Raw genomic sequence first — 16,931 nt, 5'->3', positions numbered from 1 at the left:
TAACTGCGATTTTGTATATGTACATTTCTGAAATACATAACTTAGACAGTCACCTCTGATTACAGTTCACTCTAAACTGTAATGTGGACTGAAAATGTGGCATTTTCTGTAAAGCTGCGTTGAAACGATGTATATTGTGAAAAGCGCTATACAAATAAATGTGAATTGAATTATTATCAGCTATTAATCTTAACAAAACAACCTGACAGCTGGCAGTGTGAGGGAAAAGTTATTAAACTTTACCAGTTTCTCTGCGTTCCTCACGGCTCCATCGCTGCCTTGGCTGTCTGACAGCGGCGGGGATCCCGGCGGCTCGGAGGCGGAGCTTGTGGTTTGCGATGGGTGGTACTCCTGGTACAAAAGGTTTCGAAGTTTCTCATCCAGAGTCTTTATGGTTCTGTCAGTGAACTCCAGTCGGGGCGGCCCTTCGCCGTCGGACTCGGCCGGCTGCGTCTGCGATGCTGTGGCGGGTTGGGGCTGATGGGTGGGGCTCGGAGGCTGTGATTGGCTGATGCTCAGAGGCTGTGATTGGCTGATGCTCAGAGGCTGTGATTGGCTGCTGCTCGGAGGCTGCGATTGGCTGCTGCTGACAGCAGCTTGTGGAGTGGGCGTGGCAAAGGGTTGCTGAAGCACCACGGCTGGAGTCTGGCTGACACACGGCTCTGCGTTCGGGCTGCCTTCATGAGCCACGGGCTGCTGAGGGGTTTCGTCGACTTTCTGAGCAGTGACATCGAGAGAGACAGGTGGCGCAATTGGGCAGCATGGGATATCAGAAACCATAGAAACACCCGGCGAACAGGCAGTCTGAGGGCTGTCAGAGAGAGACGCTTGTGGTGGCATTGATGGCTGTTTCTGCAGAGGTTTGGCACTGTTGACATCCTGCGCTTGAGATGTAGAGGAACTCTCTGGGTCTGGAAGAAAATGAGTGAGCGGTAAGCAAGCACATACGCTGCAAAAAAAAAATTATTTCTTACTTGGCATTTTTGTTTTGGTTTCCAATCCAGTTCCCAGTCTAAAATGACAGACCTTTTAAATTGCATTGTAAATCGCTTGTTATGCTATATTAAATCACCAAATAGTGGATTCAGTCTTTTTATGAACTGGTTCTCTTTTCAATTAGCACAGGTTTTGTATCTCTTTTTGGAACTGACTGATCATAGGCCTCACTGTTTTTTGAGGTGAATAAGTTTGATTGAACTTTTTCACTCAAAAACTGTTCCAAACATAAATAAAAAACCTGTGCTAAAAGAGCGCAACAATCATTTCCTGAAGTAAAAACTCCATTTATTTTTTCTTACGTGATTGTAACAACATGAGGGTGATTAATTAATGACAGAATTTTCTTTTTTGGGTGAACTAACCGTTTAAATATGTGTGTCTATGCAATAAACTTAAAATATATATTTTTTATACATATAAATCAACATTTTTAAATGAGTAATTTTATATTTCTCCATTGTCTTTAACGCGATTATGGTCGCAATGCTGAACCAATGCCACTGAAAAACTGGACGGGCACATCAAGTTGACAAAAAGATTGAATCAAATATTTGGTGATAATATAGCATAATGAGAGATTTACATGCAATTTAAAAGCACAAGGATTGTTTATATTTGAGTTCCTCTTCTCTTTGGCTCTCAACGAAGGCGGTCGCATTTTCTTCCTCTCCTCTCCCTTATCTCCCCTGCTTTGCTGCTCTCGTCTAGTCTACTGTACTTTGAGAGACTCTCTCTGCACTGCTCTCCAAACTAAGAAATTATGGATTTGATCAACTGGTCTCTCAACGCAATTGACACCATCTTCTCGACGAGAAGCTTGGGTTCGGGGGAACCTGACTGCCCTGCCGGAACGTTCGCAGCTGGCTACACGATGGTCGCGTGGGAGAGGTGGCGGGTCGTGTGTCTGGCGGCTCTTTCCGTGGAGGACATTGAAGATATCTACCTATTCGGAACCATGATAACAGGTTTTCTGCTGTTTGGATTAGGCATTGCCCTGGTTTATCGAGGAATAAAGAAGACGGTGACAGCTGTCCAAAACCCTACAAGGTTGCCCGTCATGATTGAAGCAGTGGGCAGAGCTGTCAGCACTCAGACTGTGACTATGAACCACTATATGGATAACATCATGGAGAAGCTTACAGCTTTGCAAAGGCAAATGGATCGTTTCGGAGACCCAAATGGACCAGGAGCTGTGTAAATTGGAATGCGGCTACTCGTTCCAAGACCAAACAATCCCTATCTTATCTGCTTTCGGCCCCCCTCTACCAGCACTGGCCTTGGCTGCTACTGGAATAACAACTCTCCCCGGACGAGCACTGCAGCGAGACGCTCTTGCGTTCCTTCCCCCACTCCCCACTGACACCTGCTGTGTATCGCTATGACATCCTGCGGACTGAGACATCTAGATTATGATGTCAGGCGTAGTGACTCTCCAGGCCTACACATACACAAACTCTTACATATATACAGATATGCAATCACCCTCCCCCACCCCCCATCCCTCACCTTCGACGCTTTGTACCCCCAGTCTGACAGGCGGGTCTGTGACCAGCGCCGTAATGGCTGCAGGACCGGATGGCTGCTTGCCTATGCTGGGTTACCTCCACCCCCCACTCCCCTCCCCTGTTGCAAGTCTTGTGTGTTCATGTTGTAGAGTGTACGGATTATGTGCTAGTGTTGCTGAGGTGTTTTTTACTGTTCCCAAACTGTCCTCCTTACAGGAGCATAGTCTGGGGGTTGCCTTTTTTCTCCTCATCTCTCCTCATGTTATGCTGTATTTTTCTCCTCAAACAAATTTCCCCATTGTGGGATAAATAAAGGTTTCTAATTCTAATTCTAATTCTAATTTCTGACCACATTGACATATTTTTTCTTGTTTGAATCATACATTTTAAATTTTGAACAAGTCATCTTGCTTCTCAAGTAAATATATCTTGATTCAAGTATGTTTAGATATTTGTACTGGAAAACAAGACAAAAATACTGAGAAAGAACGTCATTTTTTGCAGTGCACTATAACAGTGCATTTAGTATTAGTTGAGGTGTGCTGTATTACTCGTGTCTTCTAGGTCAGGCGCGGCCGTCTCAGCAACAGGACAGATGATGAACCAGCGCTTTCCGGTGTGAAGCACTGTAAATGGAGGAAGACTGTGGGTTAAATGCTCATACTACAGTCGTTGCAGTGAGACCTGTAGAACATGACGAGTCTTAGACTTACCGTTCTGTTTATAGACTAGCTGGTCAGACTGCGTGTGCTCAGGTTTTGACCCCTGAATACAGAAGACAACAAGTTCAGTTCTGTTTGGTGATGCAGAATTTACACAGTAAAATACAACAGGGCTAAAGGCACACAGAGGCAAAAGGCAGATTTTATTCTTCTCTAAACCACTAGATGGCACAAAAACAGTGAGATGAGTAACAAGGTATGCCCCAGCGTATATGAAGGGCGCCCGAGTACGCGTCATCAGATTCGTGTCGTTTTAAGGCAGACGATATTCAGGCATGCCCGAAGCATGGCAACGTGACGCAGTGTCTCGTTCCCTTCTCAGGGAACCAGGTTACATATGTAACCTAGACTTTTATTTTGAGGGAACTCAACACTGCATCGCCTGATGCTATGGGGACGTCAATCCCAACTACGTCATGCTGACCAGCGCCTGCTTGTGGTTACGACCAATCTAACAACCTAGGCACTAAAACTCAAAGGCTTAAGCCTTGAACCAATAAATGTGTCAGCGGGCGTGCGGTACACACCTTGCACAACATTGCTTCCAGTAACTAATATAGCAATGTTAAGAAAGGCCCTAAAGCTTCTATTTTCAATTGGAATCTCAAACTAGTCCAAGCCATGCTCCAGGAGAGTCTCGATCCCGAAGAGCAGAGCTACCAGAAAATCCACATCAAGCCCATGATCCACTTCTAACAATTTCCCCAACCGTAGACAGGGGCAATGAGGAGTATAACCTTACTTCATATCCAGACCTGGACAAGGTGACAGAAAAGAGATCATAAAGAATGTAGATAGTCATCTCTAATAAATAATAAATATAATAATATAATATAATAAATGTTCTATCAGGAGCCAAACAGCAGGCTACTCTGGCCTAATTAAACAAGCTTAGCTCACTTTATTTCTCGGGGTAAGGAGTTGGCCCAACCCTCAGTTTAGACCACCCCACTCCTAACATAATAGCCATGAGTGCCAGAAACAAGCTCTTGTACACCAACACCCTTCTCAGAGGAAATAAAAGAAATAAAGGAGAAGAAAAGAATGAAAAGGGGAGGCGAGAGCTTTAGCAGCAGCCCCGCTCAATAAATGTCCTCTTTTTCACCACACTCACAGCCCTCAGATTTGTGTGTGGTTTTCTCCTATTATGGCGCCTCCGCTCCCCACTCTTGGGCAACCACATTCGCCTTCTGCTCTTCTCTCCAGGAACTCGTTCCTGGTGAGGGCGCAAACGATTACCTATTACATTCTTGCCTCTCTAAACCAGCCCATCACGGCCATAACCCTGGTCACCCAGACCCTCTACATTCAAAAACTCGAAGCCGAATGAGCCACACGAGGAGAGTATGGCTGTCTCCAGGTCTGAGAGAAAAGGAAGGCTCACCAGAGCTGCACATTTATGACTCAACAGATATTGTTCGTCTAAGCTACATCATCACACTGTGTTAGCCATGAATGGCGTGTTGTTGTTACATGTGCCTCAAACAACAGGTTCCGGTGGGACGTGTCCCACTAGCGGCAGCATTGAGTTCCCTCTAAAGGGAATATATTTTACGTTAGCTGAAGTATTTGGGTTTTGCCTTTTGTCCCTTGCCTTTGCTTTCAAAGCCTTCAACCCCACCTCATTTGCCACTACAAAACAAACCACTTCAGTGATTTAGCAGAGAAAAGTATATTTTCCTTTAGGCGTGCCTTTAGACCCGTTATGTGTGCTAATACAAGAACACAGTCGTTGTGTCCACTTTGAAAGCTCTCAGTTAGGACAAAGAGATCAGCTGTACATTTTCATCCAAATCATATATGTATTAATAAACCTGTGCGCCGGAGTCTGCGGTGACGGGCGTCTGACGGAGGGGTGAGGTCTGGACGTTGGCCTTCTCACCCTCCGCGTCCTCGCTCAGAATGTCCTCGGCTTTATCCATGATGTCCTTCAGCTGCTCGATGAACATCTCCCGCTCCAGCAACAGAATGAACTCATTCTCAACCTGGAGGAACATGAAGAACAGATATGTCCATCTAGCAATCAATGCAATGGTTCTCAAATAAAAAAAAATGGGTCAGTCTGGAATTTTCAGCTGGCTAAAAAACACTTTGGTGGACACATGGTCTTGGATGCTTTTGGTTTAACTGAAGTGTTATATTGTGAAGATCTTCACTAATGGCAGACTTATCTATTCATAAATGAATAATAAAATCAAAAATAGAGAAATCAGAAATAATGAAAATCATGTGAATAAACATGGTAATTTCATTATTATAGTTGGTCCAATCCCCCTCCAAATCTCATTCACTTTGAGGAAAAAAAGGCTTCCACAAACTTTAGCACAGGAGTTTAAACACATCAAACACATTCTTCTATAGGGAGAGAAAGAGACAGATCTCACCATATACGTGGCTATCTCCTCTGGAGCGTCTCCATCAAGGTCAAATTTAAATGTCACCATCCTATGGTTATGAGTCTCCAGTTGGCACTCCACCATCTTGTCTCCTGTGTCACACACCTGTAACAGAGTTGAGGAAAATATTTCATCAGGAACATCAACAAAAAATTATATTTACATTCTTAATGCTTCTGAAAGAACATAATATTAGCCAAAAATATCACAGCATAATAACCAGTATCCAATCAAATCCCGATGAATAAAATCAAACACCAGCCTGCATTATCTAAGCTAAATTCTCAGTTTTACAAAGAAATGTGTGAAATTCTATTAAGTTAAACATGTTTTCTAATGTCCAAATTGTTACTGAGGTCTGAGCTTCGACCCGTGAACTGCTCAAAAGCCCTGATCGGACGGTAATTGTCTCTCATAGGGACGTGGGGTATTTTCAGCATTCACAGGAGTTAGTCAGTCACTTTATTGCCTTCTGAATCCAGAATGTCAGTGTTTTTCTCCCACGACCTGCATGAAATATCCCAGTCAAATTACCTTCTGTTTCTTTGACGAACACCAAGGTTGTGCGGTTATTTAATTGCTGCCTGAATATCAGTCCAAAAATCATTGTGTAAATCCATTTTGACCACTGCTAGGCACCGTTCACGATAATGTTTTAAATATGGACACTTTTATTACTGAAATGCTGGAAACTGTTTTAAAAAAACAACATGCAGATTTATTTTTACAGACATCCCCGTGAGAAACAATTACAGTCCAAATACCACTAAACAGTTGACAGATCACTTTATCTTTCGAAAGCTAATATCTAAACATCATGTCTGGACAAGCTTCATTGGTTTTACTGTGTGCTCTGGACTCACTTTGATCATGGTGAGTTTGGATCTGTTCATCTTGTCTTGTCGGGAGCGAGTGCGCGATGTTTTGCGAAGGTTTTTTCGGACTCGTGATTCACTGCGAGCTCTGTTGGAGCCCTCGTTCCCATCACTCATCTCTTTACCGGATGTGGCATCTGAGTTTATACTGCGAAAGAGCAGAGATCCAATCATTGAGCTTCTGTATGCACAAGGTTTGAAACAATGCATGATGAAACAGAGAATATGCCAATGATCTATGAACAAAGAATCGGCACCTGTCATACGTGGACCCGGCCGGTGCTGCCTGTTTATCGGCAACCTAAAGTGCACAGAAGGCAATGAATTCAATGGCAATCACACCTGAGTTTGCCATTAGAGTGTTGCTAAGCTAACAATGCAAAACTCTAACAAGCATTAAAAACACACAGAATACAGTCTATTTTTTAAATTCAACCAAAATGATTCTTTTTGGCACTGAATGAATTACATTTATAATCTACAATATCTCTTGGTGCACCCTACACAAATCTATGCATTACTGGCACTTCATTTCAAAATAGATTATTCCCTTGATAATGTACCATCAGAATTGTTTATAGCTGTACAGATTGTTGATGCAAATTGCCTATTCAAGCCTGTCATTTTCTCTGTAATGTATGCCTAAATAGTTTTTTTTTGAATCAACACTGAATTGAGCTGAATAAATACATTGTCTTCTGTAGAGCTGCTATACAGCAACATTTGAATTGGTCTCATATTTAATGAAGTTTGCTGTGCTCTGAAGCTGCTTTGAAACTGTCTGTATTGTATAAAGCGCTACTGTATAAGGTGGCTTGACTTGGGTAAAAACAAACCAACATGAAAAAACTGTAAATGAATAGGGATCATTTCTGCTGATAGTCCCTAATCATGATACCAAATGAGAGATTTAAAATCTTAAGAAAAAGCTCCTCAGGTTTCAAAATGAACCGCGAGAACGCGCCACCCAGGATTGCCTTTTGAACTTCTACTCCTATTCATATTGTGACTGTACTGATGTGTTAAGCGTCACCTCAGTAGACACGTCCGCGGGGCCCGGAGGAGCTCCTCCACATGCACTGCTGCTGCCCGCCAGGTTTAGCTGACTCAGGCTGGCACCGGCTCCTGCACTGGGAATGTTGGGTAAAGATGCTTGACTCGCGAGCTGAGGAACCTGGTTTTGGTCCACAGGCACAGCAGAGCTGAATGTATCAAGGACGGGTCTAAAAGCCGAGAGCTGCGGTATTGTGGGAGGCTGAGGTGCATTATGGCTGATGGAAGAGCTCTGGTCCACATGAACGGTTTGGCATTGGCTGGTCAAGGATCCCTGAAAAATACAGATTTAAAAAAAAATTAATCAATACATAAGTAAAATTCACTTATACAAAGCTCAATGGATTTTCATATTATATATATATATATATATATATATATATATATATATATATAAAAATAATTTAAAAAAACAGGAAAAGTATGACTTTTGGGTAAATACTATAAAATATTTAAATATTAACATTGAATTAGTATGGTCATAAATGTTTTTTTTTTTCTGAAAATTATTTGATTATTAGAAAATTTGGCAACTATTATGATTGCTTTGGAACAATTCTTATTATTTTCAGCAGACCCAACGCAGCATGCCAGTTGTTGTATTTAAAGTCACCACGAAATCAGAATTGACAATTCTTAGTTTTTATGGAATATTGCAGTGTTTATAATAAATGATTTATCATCGCACATCATTGTTTTAAATTCATGTGCCTTGTAATCACATCTCGTCTCTGATGATGTGGGCGGGGCAACCTGTCACTCACGTGAGATCCACCAATAGCAAACCACAACAATCCAACCATCCCATCGACTCCCTACAGAAAAAAATCAAGCCCAGCCCTACAACTGTTCTTGTTGAAAAGAGTATTGCAACTTCTGTTTCATGCTGACTTTACCACGTAATAGCATGTGAAGCAGATATGGCAATACATTTAGATACATTTTTAACAAACAACATGCGGGTGAGTAAATAATAAAATAATTATCAGTAACACTTTATTTTACAGTGTCATCCTTACACGTTGCATGTACTTACTATAGTAATTACTATAAATTGTGCATAATTGCATGCAACTAACCCTAACCCTATAGTAAGTACATGTAGTTAGTTCTTATAACTTAAATGTATTATTACACTGCAACACGTACACCTTAAAATAAAGTGTAACCAAATTATCATTTTGGGGTGGACTATGCATTTAAGACCTGTCCAAACAAACTGATATACTCTACCTGTATAGGCTGAGCTTGTTTAGTGGGCGGGGCTCCAACACACATAGAGGTGGGGTTTGGAGAGGGTGTGGCCTGACTGTGGGAATGTTGAGAGAGAGTGGCCATGGAGTTTACAGTGGGTTGTTGAGCAACAGAATAGGCCTGCTGGTACTGGTGAATTGTGGGCAATGGAGGCGAGAACACTGGAGCAGCGAAGGGTGGGACGGGACATTGTGAGGGTATAGGGGAGGTGGAGGACAGGTGAGGGAACTGAGTTAGCGCAGAGCTCTCTATCTGTGAACATGAAGTTGGCGAGATGTTGGGGTGTGTTGGGACTGGCAGAGTGAGGGACGACTGCACAGAGGGAAAGCAGGCGGGGAACAGGTCACATCCAGGAAGAGGGATCCCAGCTGACTGAGCTGTGTTAAGGGAAGGAAACTGCAGGAGACAAAAGTGCATTGAAGCATGGGAAGAATTAGCCACCAACAAGAACAGAATGTCAAAGGTCCTTTGTACAGCGGACTGTTAAAAAAAAAAAAAAAAAAAGCATCTGACTTCTACATTAATCAGGATACATTCGAAAGCAGTATTTTCGTTTCAAAACGCTCTCCGTCCACACTAGCGTTTTCAAACTTTTTCCAAGTTGCTTGTCCATACTAAAACGTCAGAAAATGCTACAATCATCTTACTGTGCACGTGTAAAACATAAAAGCTCCCTGAGATACAGAGAAACCAGATATAATAAAAGTTCTCACGCTGTTCTTCTGGCACAATCATTTTACTCGCAAAATATCTCACCACACGCTGGTGCATCCAGGTCACACTCAACTATTCGATCGAATGTAATATGAAGAGTGCCTCAGACCAATGCACTTTAAAACTTTTATCCCGGACGAGTCCCCCTATTATCAGGCAGATGCCATTATATCTATTGGTACAATATGAGTCGCGCTTAAATATGCCTCATTGTTTTTGAAAACCTCCCTTTTCACAGTCTATTCTACAAAACGGCATTTTCAAATGTATCCATGTTTTCAAAAAACAATCAGTTTTCACACATCTCAGTGTGGATGAAAAGCCAAAATGTCGAGAAAAGGCATTTCAAATGTATCCGTATTTGTGTAGACATCGCCTAAGCAGAAGAGCCGGCAGTAGGGTGTACCTGTGTGAGGTAAGCTGCCGCCTGTGGAGGGGGGGCGGGTTGTGTAAGAAGACTGGACGTGGACTGTACTCCTTGCTGCCAGCTGTCCATTAGTTGTGTCTGAATGGTGAGCTAACGTGATTGAAAGAGAGAGAAATACAAGTGTGTAAAGAGAAAAACATGAGATGGTTTGCAGATGTAGGTCTTATTCTTGTCAGCTCAATGTCAGTCTATTCTACAGTAGAGGTGTCCAATCCTGCTCTTGGAGATATACCTTCCTGCAAAGTTCAGCTCCAACCCTAAACAACTATGCCTGTTAATTAAGATCTCAAGGAACACTTAATTACCAACATGTGTGTTTTGTTGCAGGGTTGGGACTGAACTCTGTAGAACACAGATCTTCAACCCTGCTCTTGTCCTGCAAGGTTTATTGCCACCCTGCTTTATCACATCTGCCAAGCAATCCTAAAGAACTTGATTAGCTGGTTTGTGTGCGTCTGATTAAAGTTTGAGGTAAATGAATCAGGAAAGTAGGTCTCCAGGAACAGGAAGTGTGCAGCGGAATAAACCGTTAAGACATGTATTACAAGCTTTCTTTAAGAGTGGTCACAAAAATAACTAACGAAATAGCACAGTTTGTTTGTAATCCATTGATCACTGAGGGATCTAAAGAATGTCAATATTAACCTGTGTGTGTGTGTGTGTGTGTGTGTGTGTGTGTGTGTGTGTGTGTGTGTGTGTGTGTGTGTGTGTGTGTGTGTGTTACTTTAAGAGAGCAATCATCCATCTGTGTTGAGTTTTATTTTCTTATAGTTTTTTATGATTTAATTTAATTATAATTTATTATCAGTCATTTATGTAGTCATTTGATTAATCATTTATTGTAACAATTTTTATTGTTATTTGTTATTTTATGATTTTATATTTCATCTTATTTCCTTTCTATTGTTGTTTAATCCTATTATTGTGTGGTTTCAAGGGATGTTTGGCTTTATGAGTTAGAGATAAGAGAATGTCTACATTTCAAGGTTTTTAACATCACAGGATTGCTCTTTCCTAGCTTTCTCTGTCAAACTCTCAGGCTGATAGAAGACTTATGTCAGGGATTTGGGGTCCAGGGTTAGATCTAATATATCTGATATTTCTGACATTGAGATCCATCCGATCTAACATTTTGGTTTAAGTTGGCAGGATATCGGCATGATCTAACATTTTGGCGTAGTCGGCAGGAGATCAGAAAACAGAAAATGTAACTGTTTACTTTTGGATGGATGAAAATATAGGCCAAAAGCTGGACAATATATTATTTCTTTAGTGATGCCTGGACAACTGTACCTGTCCATTGCCTTGCCTGGATCTTGAGGGACAGAGTTGAGAACCCCTGATTTATACTTGGCCAGAATTATCTGCAATACGGACCAAGCAATGACAAATCTACAGCTGCGACCCACATTAAGAAGCTGATGAGCTCAGTTAGCCAATACAAACCAAACAGACTAGAGAGAAAGTGTCTCCGATCATTACAAGTGTATAAACTGAATCAGACACATTCGTACACACATACACACATTATTAGATAAGGTTGAAACAAATCTACCTGCTGGAAAGATGGTGCAGAGCCTGCCTGGCTCAGATGCACAGGAGCAGTTTGCTGCATGTTCGAGAAGTCGTGGAGTTGCCCGTCTGTTGTGGCATTCGCAGGTGGTTGCGGCAAAAGGTGTAACGCAGGTGTTTGTTGAGGTGCTGATGAGACATGCTGCACGCTAGAGGCTCCACTCTGAAAACTCTGATCCGCAGGCAGTGCTGCTTCTGATTTAGATGGGATAGCTGCGACTGCAGTGCGCTGCACGGGTGGAAATATGTGTGCATTGGCTAGCTCTGCTGTGGCAGGATGGTAACTCGGAGCGGTGGCACTCTGCGGCACGAATGCAGGTTGATACGACACATGGGCCTGCGTGTTCAACTCTGCAGTCTGACTTGAAGACGCGAGCTGCTGTGGATTCATGGCTTGTGGAGCAGTCAGTATGCCTTGCAGAAGTGCCAGCGGCTGGGCAGTGGACATTCCGGACACCGGAGTCTGTCCGGTGGGCTGTGCAGGGGTCTCGGAGGATGCAGGAGGGTAAGTCTGCACGTGTTGAACTACGGAAGGTGGCGCCTGATTTTGGACTCTCAAAATGGCAGGCTGCAGAAGAGCAAACAAACTATTGAAAACCGCATACACAGCCATTCCATATAAATAAAACCACAGACACTTACAGCTGCAATAGTGAGTAATATGAAGGCATGCATGCAGACCACACACGACCAGGTTAAGTGATAATGAAAACATGAAGCGATTCACAAAGATGGTTAGCAGCAGCATGACGTCAGGCACATGTTAAGCGTGGTTATTGGGTAGGTTTTGAGGGGAAAATGGACTCCGTTAGAGAACAGCAGTACCCACAGGACTTGGTGAGTACGGTTAAAGAAGTGGAGAAGAAGAACGCATTTAGATTTGAGCAAATTATACTAAGTCCTAGAGGCCCCTGGGAGCAATAGCAGAACCACCAAAAAAGGATAGAGAAAACCACAGCATTTCCTCCATAATCAGCAGGGTTACACCTTGTCCTCAGTTGCGGAGTGACCTACCACATGAGTCAGGAAGTTTTCGCTAACACAAAAACTTGCTCTGCGACGTGATGCCAATTCCTCACCAGACGACTCCATGGCGGGCCCCTCATCACTGTGGCTGCGTGCAGGCCGATAGGACCCTCTTTCTGGCTTGGTCAGTGGGGCTCTTAGAAAGGCAAGAGCAGGCTGACATTTGTGGCCAGTGATGCTCTCCAGAGATTTGTTGAGCTGGGAGAGGTTAGAGGTCTCATTGACAGAGCCCCTACGAGACCCTGTGGCTGAAAGCATAAGTGAAGAATAGGGCGTATGTCTTCCATCTGCACATGTCCCAAGTAGGAATAAGGACAGGCAGGCCTGACATGGGGACGGTGGCCGGTGAGGGTTGGGGTTTAAAGAAAGGCGACGCCCTTTTCTCACCATTGAGACAGGCTCCTCCCCCTTTGTCTCAGATGACGTCTCCACTGATGTGTCACTATAGCGGCGGGTCGTAATAGGCAAAGGAACGGGCAGAAAATTCATAGAGCCGGAACTTGCAAATCCTCTTTCTGTCGACTCTGATTGGTCTGGTGGTATTTGAAGGAAGGAAGGGCTTGTGGGTTGGAGATGCTCATGGCTTCTGATTAAGTAATTAACAGAGGAACTTGCATGATGTGGACCCTGGAAGAAAAGCCACTTCTCCAAACTATTATCATGAAATGACAAACAAGTATCTCTAGCAATGAGCTAATAATCAAATCAAGGACACAACAAACATTTTTACACTTGGGGAAATAGTGAGTGATGCTTGAATGTACAACTCCCCATGCAAGGAATGCTTATAGGCAAACATACTGGTTGATGACCAACACTGTACAGTTACAAAGCTGTACAACAGTGTCATTATGAATGATGGTCTATATTTAGTATAATTCCTCTGTATAAAAGCTATGCAAGTACAAGCATGCATTGGTACGTGCAAGCAGAGGAATGCTAACTTTACATATCAGAAGTTTATCATCAGTAACCATGATGGGTAAGTGATACGAACCTCCTGGGCTGTGGTGGAGACCGAATCCTGTAGTGACTGGTATATGACACTGTGCAGACCACTGCTGTGGGAGTCAGAGTACACGGTTGAGCCGATGCCACTGTCAGCTAGAGGGAGACAGAGAGACATGCATGGACTATAACAAAGATCTGAGACAATCAATGCCACTTGTCCCTCAGTTCCCTCAGATTGGATATTGTTGTAAGAGAGTCTGTGACAATAGTTTCATGTTGAAGTCAGCATGAAACATAAGTTGAGCTTAAGAAGTCAACATTTGAAATGGATCCAAAAAGTTCATCAAAGTTGTCCTAAGACAAGAACGGGTGTGAACAAAATTCATTTATAACTATGATGAAAGGTTTTTATCCACTTCAAATGTTGACTACTGTAGCTCACAGGTGCACACGCTTACATGTGGTGGATGTAGTCATGGCACTAAGCTGGCACACGCGGGCATGCTGGTCCACCTCAGTCTCTTCGGGCTCCACCAGACAGGGTGGTTCGCAGAGGACTGGTACCGTCCCGGCTGGCATGGACGGGGCAGTGGCACCCTGAGAGGCCCTCGGCACCGTCCGCTCCCTGCGCCATTTGATCAGAGCCACCCTGTCACGGATAGACTTGCCCACAATCTTTGCATCGCTCTCATGGAAGAAACCAGACTCAACCTGACAGAAGCACAAGAGGGGGCTGGTGTGAACACGCACTTTTAGAGCAGACAGGAAGAAATGAGGGCTCTATTTTAGGAACAGAGGAATGAATCTCGCAGTATTAAAGGAACATTTCACAGAGACAAGCAAGAGTCTGTGGGGGAAAGCTTCAACTAGACACACTGCGCACACACAGAGGAGAAAAATGACTAATGAGAACAAGAATAATTGTTAAAAAAAAAGAGAATAAAAGGAAACTTTTGTTGTGCTGTCTCTACTAAATAAATTTAAATAAAAAAATAAGTTCAATATATATTATATTATTTAAAAAAATTACATGGTTCATTATTTAAACAGAAAAATAATTGAATTATTAAATTATTTCAATACATAATCAGCAATGAGAATTACCAGAATTTTAAAAAGAATACAAAGAAAAAAAGCACATCATGGTTTTTATTTACAAAAAAAAAAACATTGCTGCGTTAATACACAATTAACAAAATTATGAAGTACTAGAATTAATTTTAAAAAAGGGGGAAAAAGGAAATCATGGTTGCTTTTGTTGTGTCTCTAATAAATGAAATAAAATCTGAATGATTTACTCATTTAATTTCTCCCTACAGAGAATTGTGGGGGGAAATGTACTTTTGTAACATTCATTAAAAATAAAGTACTGGTAATTTAGTTTTTTTTTGTGAGATTCACCAAAGTACGCTTAAATGCATGAAGGGTTAGGGGTAAAACGTCAAAATGGAAAGATCAATATCAGTGTACCGAACAAACGTCTGACAGGGTGAAGCGTGAAACGTGTGGACTGTGGTTTGTGTCGATCAGTGTGAATATCAGCTGTCGACTCATTTTCCCTTCAGCAAACATTCACACACACATTACAATGCTCAGATTACATAACACGTGATTACGGCAAAAGGATTTTCCAATCCGACCAGGGTCCAGGAGGCCACATACCCGCAAGACCACGGTTTAATATATAACGTGCACAAGCGGCTTTGGCTGCTTAGCATGAGCGTATCTAGTGTGAAGATCTGAAAACAGGTTTGGTCGTAACTCAAGCAGGGGATCCAGAGTTCCTCAGAAAGCGAGGGAGGTTGTTATGAATCTCAAACTCAGGACCAGATCAAATCTAAGCAGGAAAATGGCATCGCAGGCGGAGGTTACGAGAGGATAGGAGGGTGTTTGTTAAGGGAATAAACATCTACTTCTCCAATGGAATAACCCAAAGCTGGCCAGAACATTATTCCGTTCAAAAATAATTTCAATTCTGTTGTGTTTCATAATGGAGGCGTGAAATATCTCTCGATCAGCGCTCAAAGCTAAGAGACAATAGAAGCAGGAAGACATCAGATTTCATGAGCCATGAAACTTATTGGCTGTTTTTGTGGTGTTCACATTCCACAGGCAAATCTGGTATAAATCTGGTATAAATCTGGTATGAACAGTTCTGGCTCTAAATTCAGACAGAATAAACACACCTGAAGGTAAATGTTGGGTTGAAAATATCGATTCTCATTTTTGATTTTTGAAGTTCAATCTTTTAGTCAGTGCCGTTTTCAGTTGATGCGAGAACTAAACTTCACTATACTTTTGCTATGAAACAAAGCTTTCAAATTCTGTCACTGAATTAAGTCAATACATGTGTGTTTGTGTGTGTTTAATGTGTGTGACAGATGAACCGATCATCTCTTCCTCTTTACTACTAGTTACAGCAGCAAATGAACATCAGTGAACATCAGAGGGAAAGTTGAAAGATTCAGAACAACTTCCTGAAATCAATCATATCTCATGTGATCCATCAATCCGTGTTTCAACGTCAGTAACACAGCCGGAGAACAATAATGTCACGTAACGTCACACGGTTCTGTCCTATTATTTGCTTTAGTTATGGTCTTTGATGTTGAAATATTGTTTTATATTATGGTGTTGCTGTATGATTGCTTTATTTCTTGCAAAGTGACCGTGAGATCTTGAAAGGTGCTACATAAATAAAAAATAATATATAAGCACTATCTTAAATCATTTTATTTTTACTTAACATGCTTTAATAATGAGTTTATTCAAATGTACATTAAATATAGAAGAACTGGTTATGACAGCCACTGTTCATTTATAAATGTTTACGTTAAAAACGAATTGGAGTAAAAACATGTCATTAAATGTTTCTACGCAAAACCATTTGTCAATATTAACCTGTAATATTACAGTAATGTAGCGACTGACAGGGTTCCCAAAATGCAGCATTAGGAGAGATTTCTTCCTTTGAGAGAAATGGACATCTACTGTACCTGAGATAGATATATATATATATATATATTAGGGCTGTCAAAAGATTAATCGCGATTAATCGCATCCAAAATAAAAGTTTGTGTTTACATAATATATGTGTGTGTACTGTGTATAATTATTTTGTATATATAAATACACACACATGCATGTATATATTTAAGAAATATTTGCATGCATATACTGTATATATATTTATATAGTTTATATTATATATAAATATAATTTTTTTTATATATATAAATAACACATTTTTCTTAAATATATACATGCATGTGTGTGTATTTATATATACAAATTTAATTATACACAGTACACACACATATATTATTAAAAACAAACTTTTATTTTGGATGCGATTAATCGCGATTAATCTTTTGACAGCCCTAATATATATATATATATATATGAATCCACATCAAATCAAGATCAGAATTGAATCG

The 16,931-nt window shown here is 41.6% G+C and overlaps 1 protein-coding gene across 4 annotated transcripts in view; it reads right to left on the bottom strand.

The window, feature by feature from the left end:
- LOC307173298 (serine/threonine-protein kinase WNK2) overlaps positions 1 to 16,931 on the bottom strand; it is a 73,992-nt gene that overhangs the window by 28,781 nt on the left and 28,280 nt on the right. For all 4 annotated transcript variants that reach the window (XM_079896311.1, XM_079896313.1, XM_079896314.1 and 1 more), the window contains exons 8-20: positions 13,953 to 14,205; positions 13,541 to 13,647; positions 11,501 to 12,085; positions 9,925 to 10,035; positions 8,784 to 9,200; positions 7,531 to 7,824; positions 6,755 to 6,798; positions 6,486 to 6,645; positions 5,611 to 5,727; positions 5,041 to 5,211; positions 3,218 to 3,269; positions 3,056 to 3,130; positions 244 to 911 (exon numbers count right to left, since the gene is read on the bottom strand). In XM_079896311.1, the coding sequence (XP_079752437.1) occupies positions 244 to 911; positions 3,056 to 3,130; positions 3,218 to 3,269; positions 5,041 to 5,211; positions 5,611 to 5,727; positions 6,486 to 6,645; positions 6,755 to 6,798; positions 7,531 to 7,824; positions 8,784 to 9,200; positions 9,925 to 10,035; positions 11,501 to 12,085; positions 13,541 to 13,647; positions 13,953 to 14,205 (3,054 nt within the window). The remainder of the gene's footprint in view (positions 1 to 243; positions 912 to 3,055; positions 3,131 to 3,217; positions 3,270 to 5,040; positions 5,212 to 5,610; positions 5,728 to 6,485; positions 6,646 to 6,754; positions 6,799 to 7,530; positions 7,825 to 8,783; positions 9,201 to 9,924; positions 10,036 to 11,500; positions 12,086 to 13,540; positions 13,648 to 13,952; positions 14,206 to 16,931) is intronic.

This window comes from Squalius cephalus (genome assembly GCF_949319135.1).
Source record: "Squalius cephalus genome assembly, chromosome: 16".
Lineage (NCBI taxonomy): Eukaryota > Metazoa > Chordata > Actinopteri > Cypriniformes > Leuciscidae > Squalius > Squalius cephalus.
Note: the sequence above shows the minus strand (reverse complement) of the source record. Positions and strands in the feature narration are given on the sequence as shown.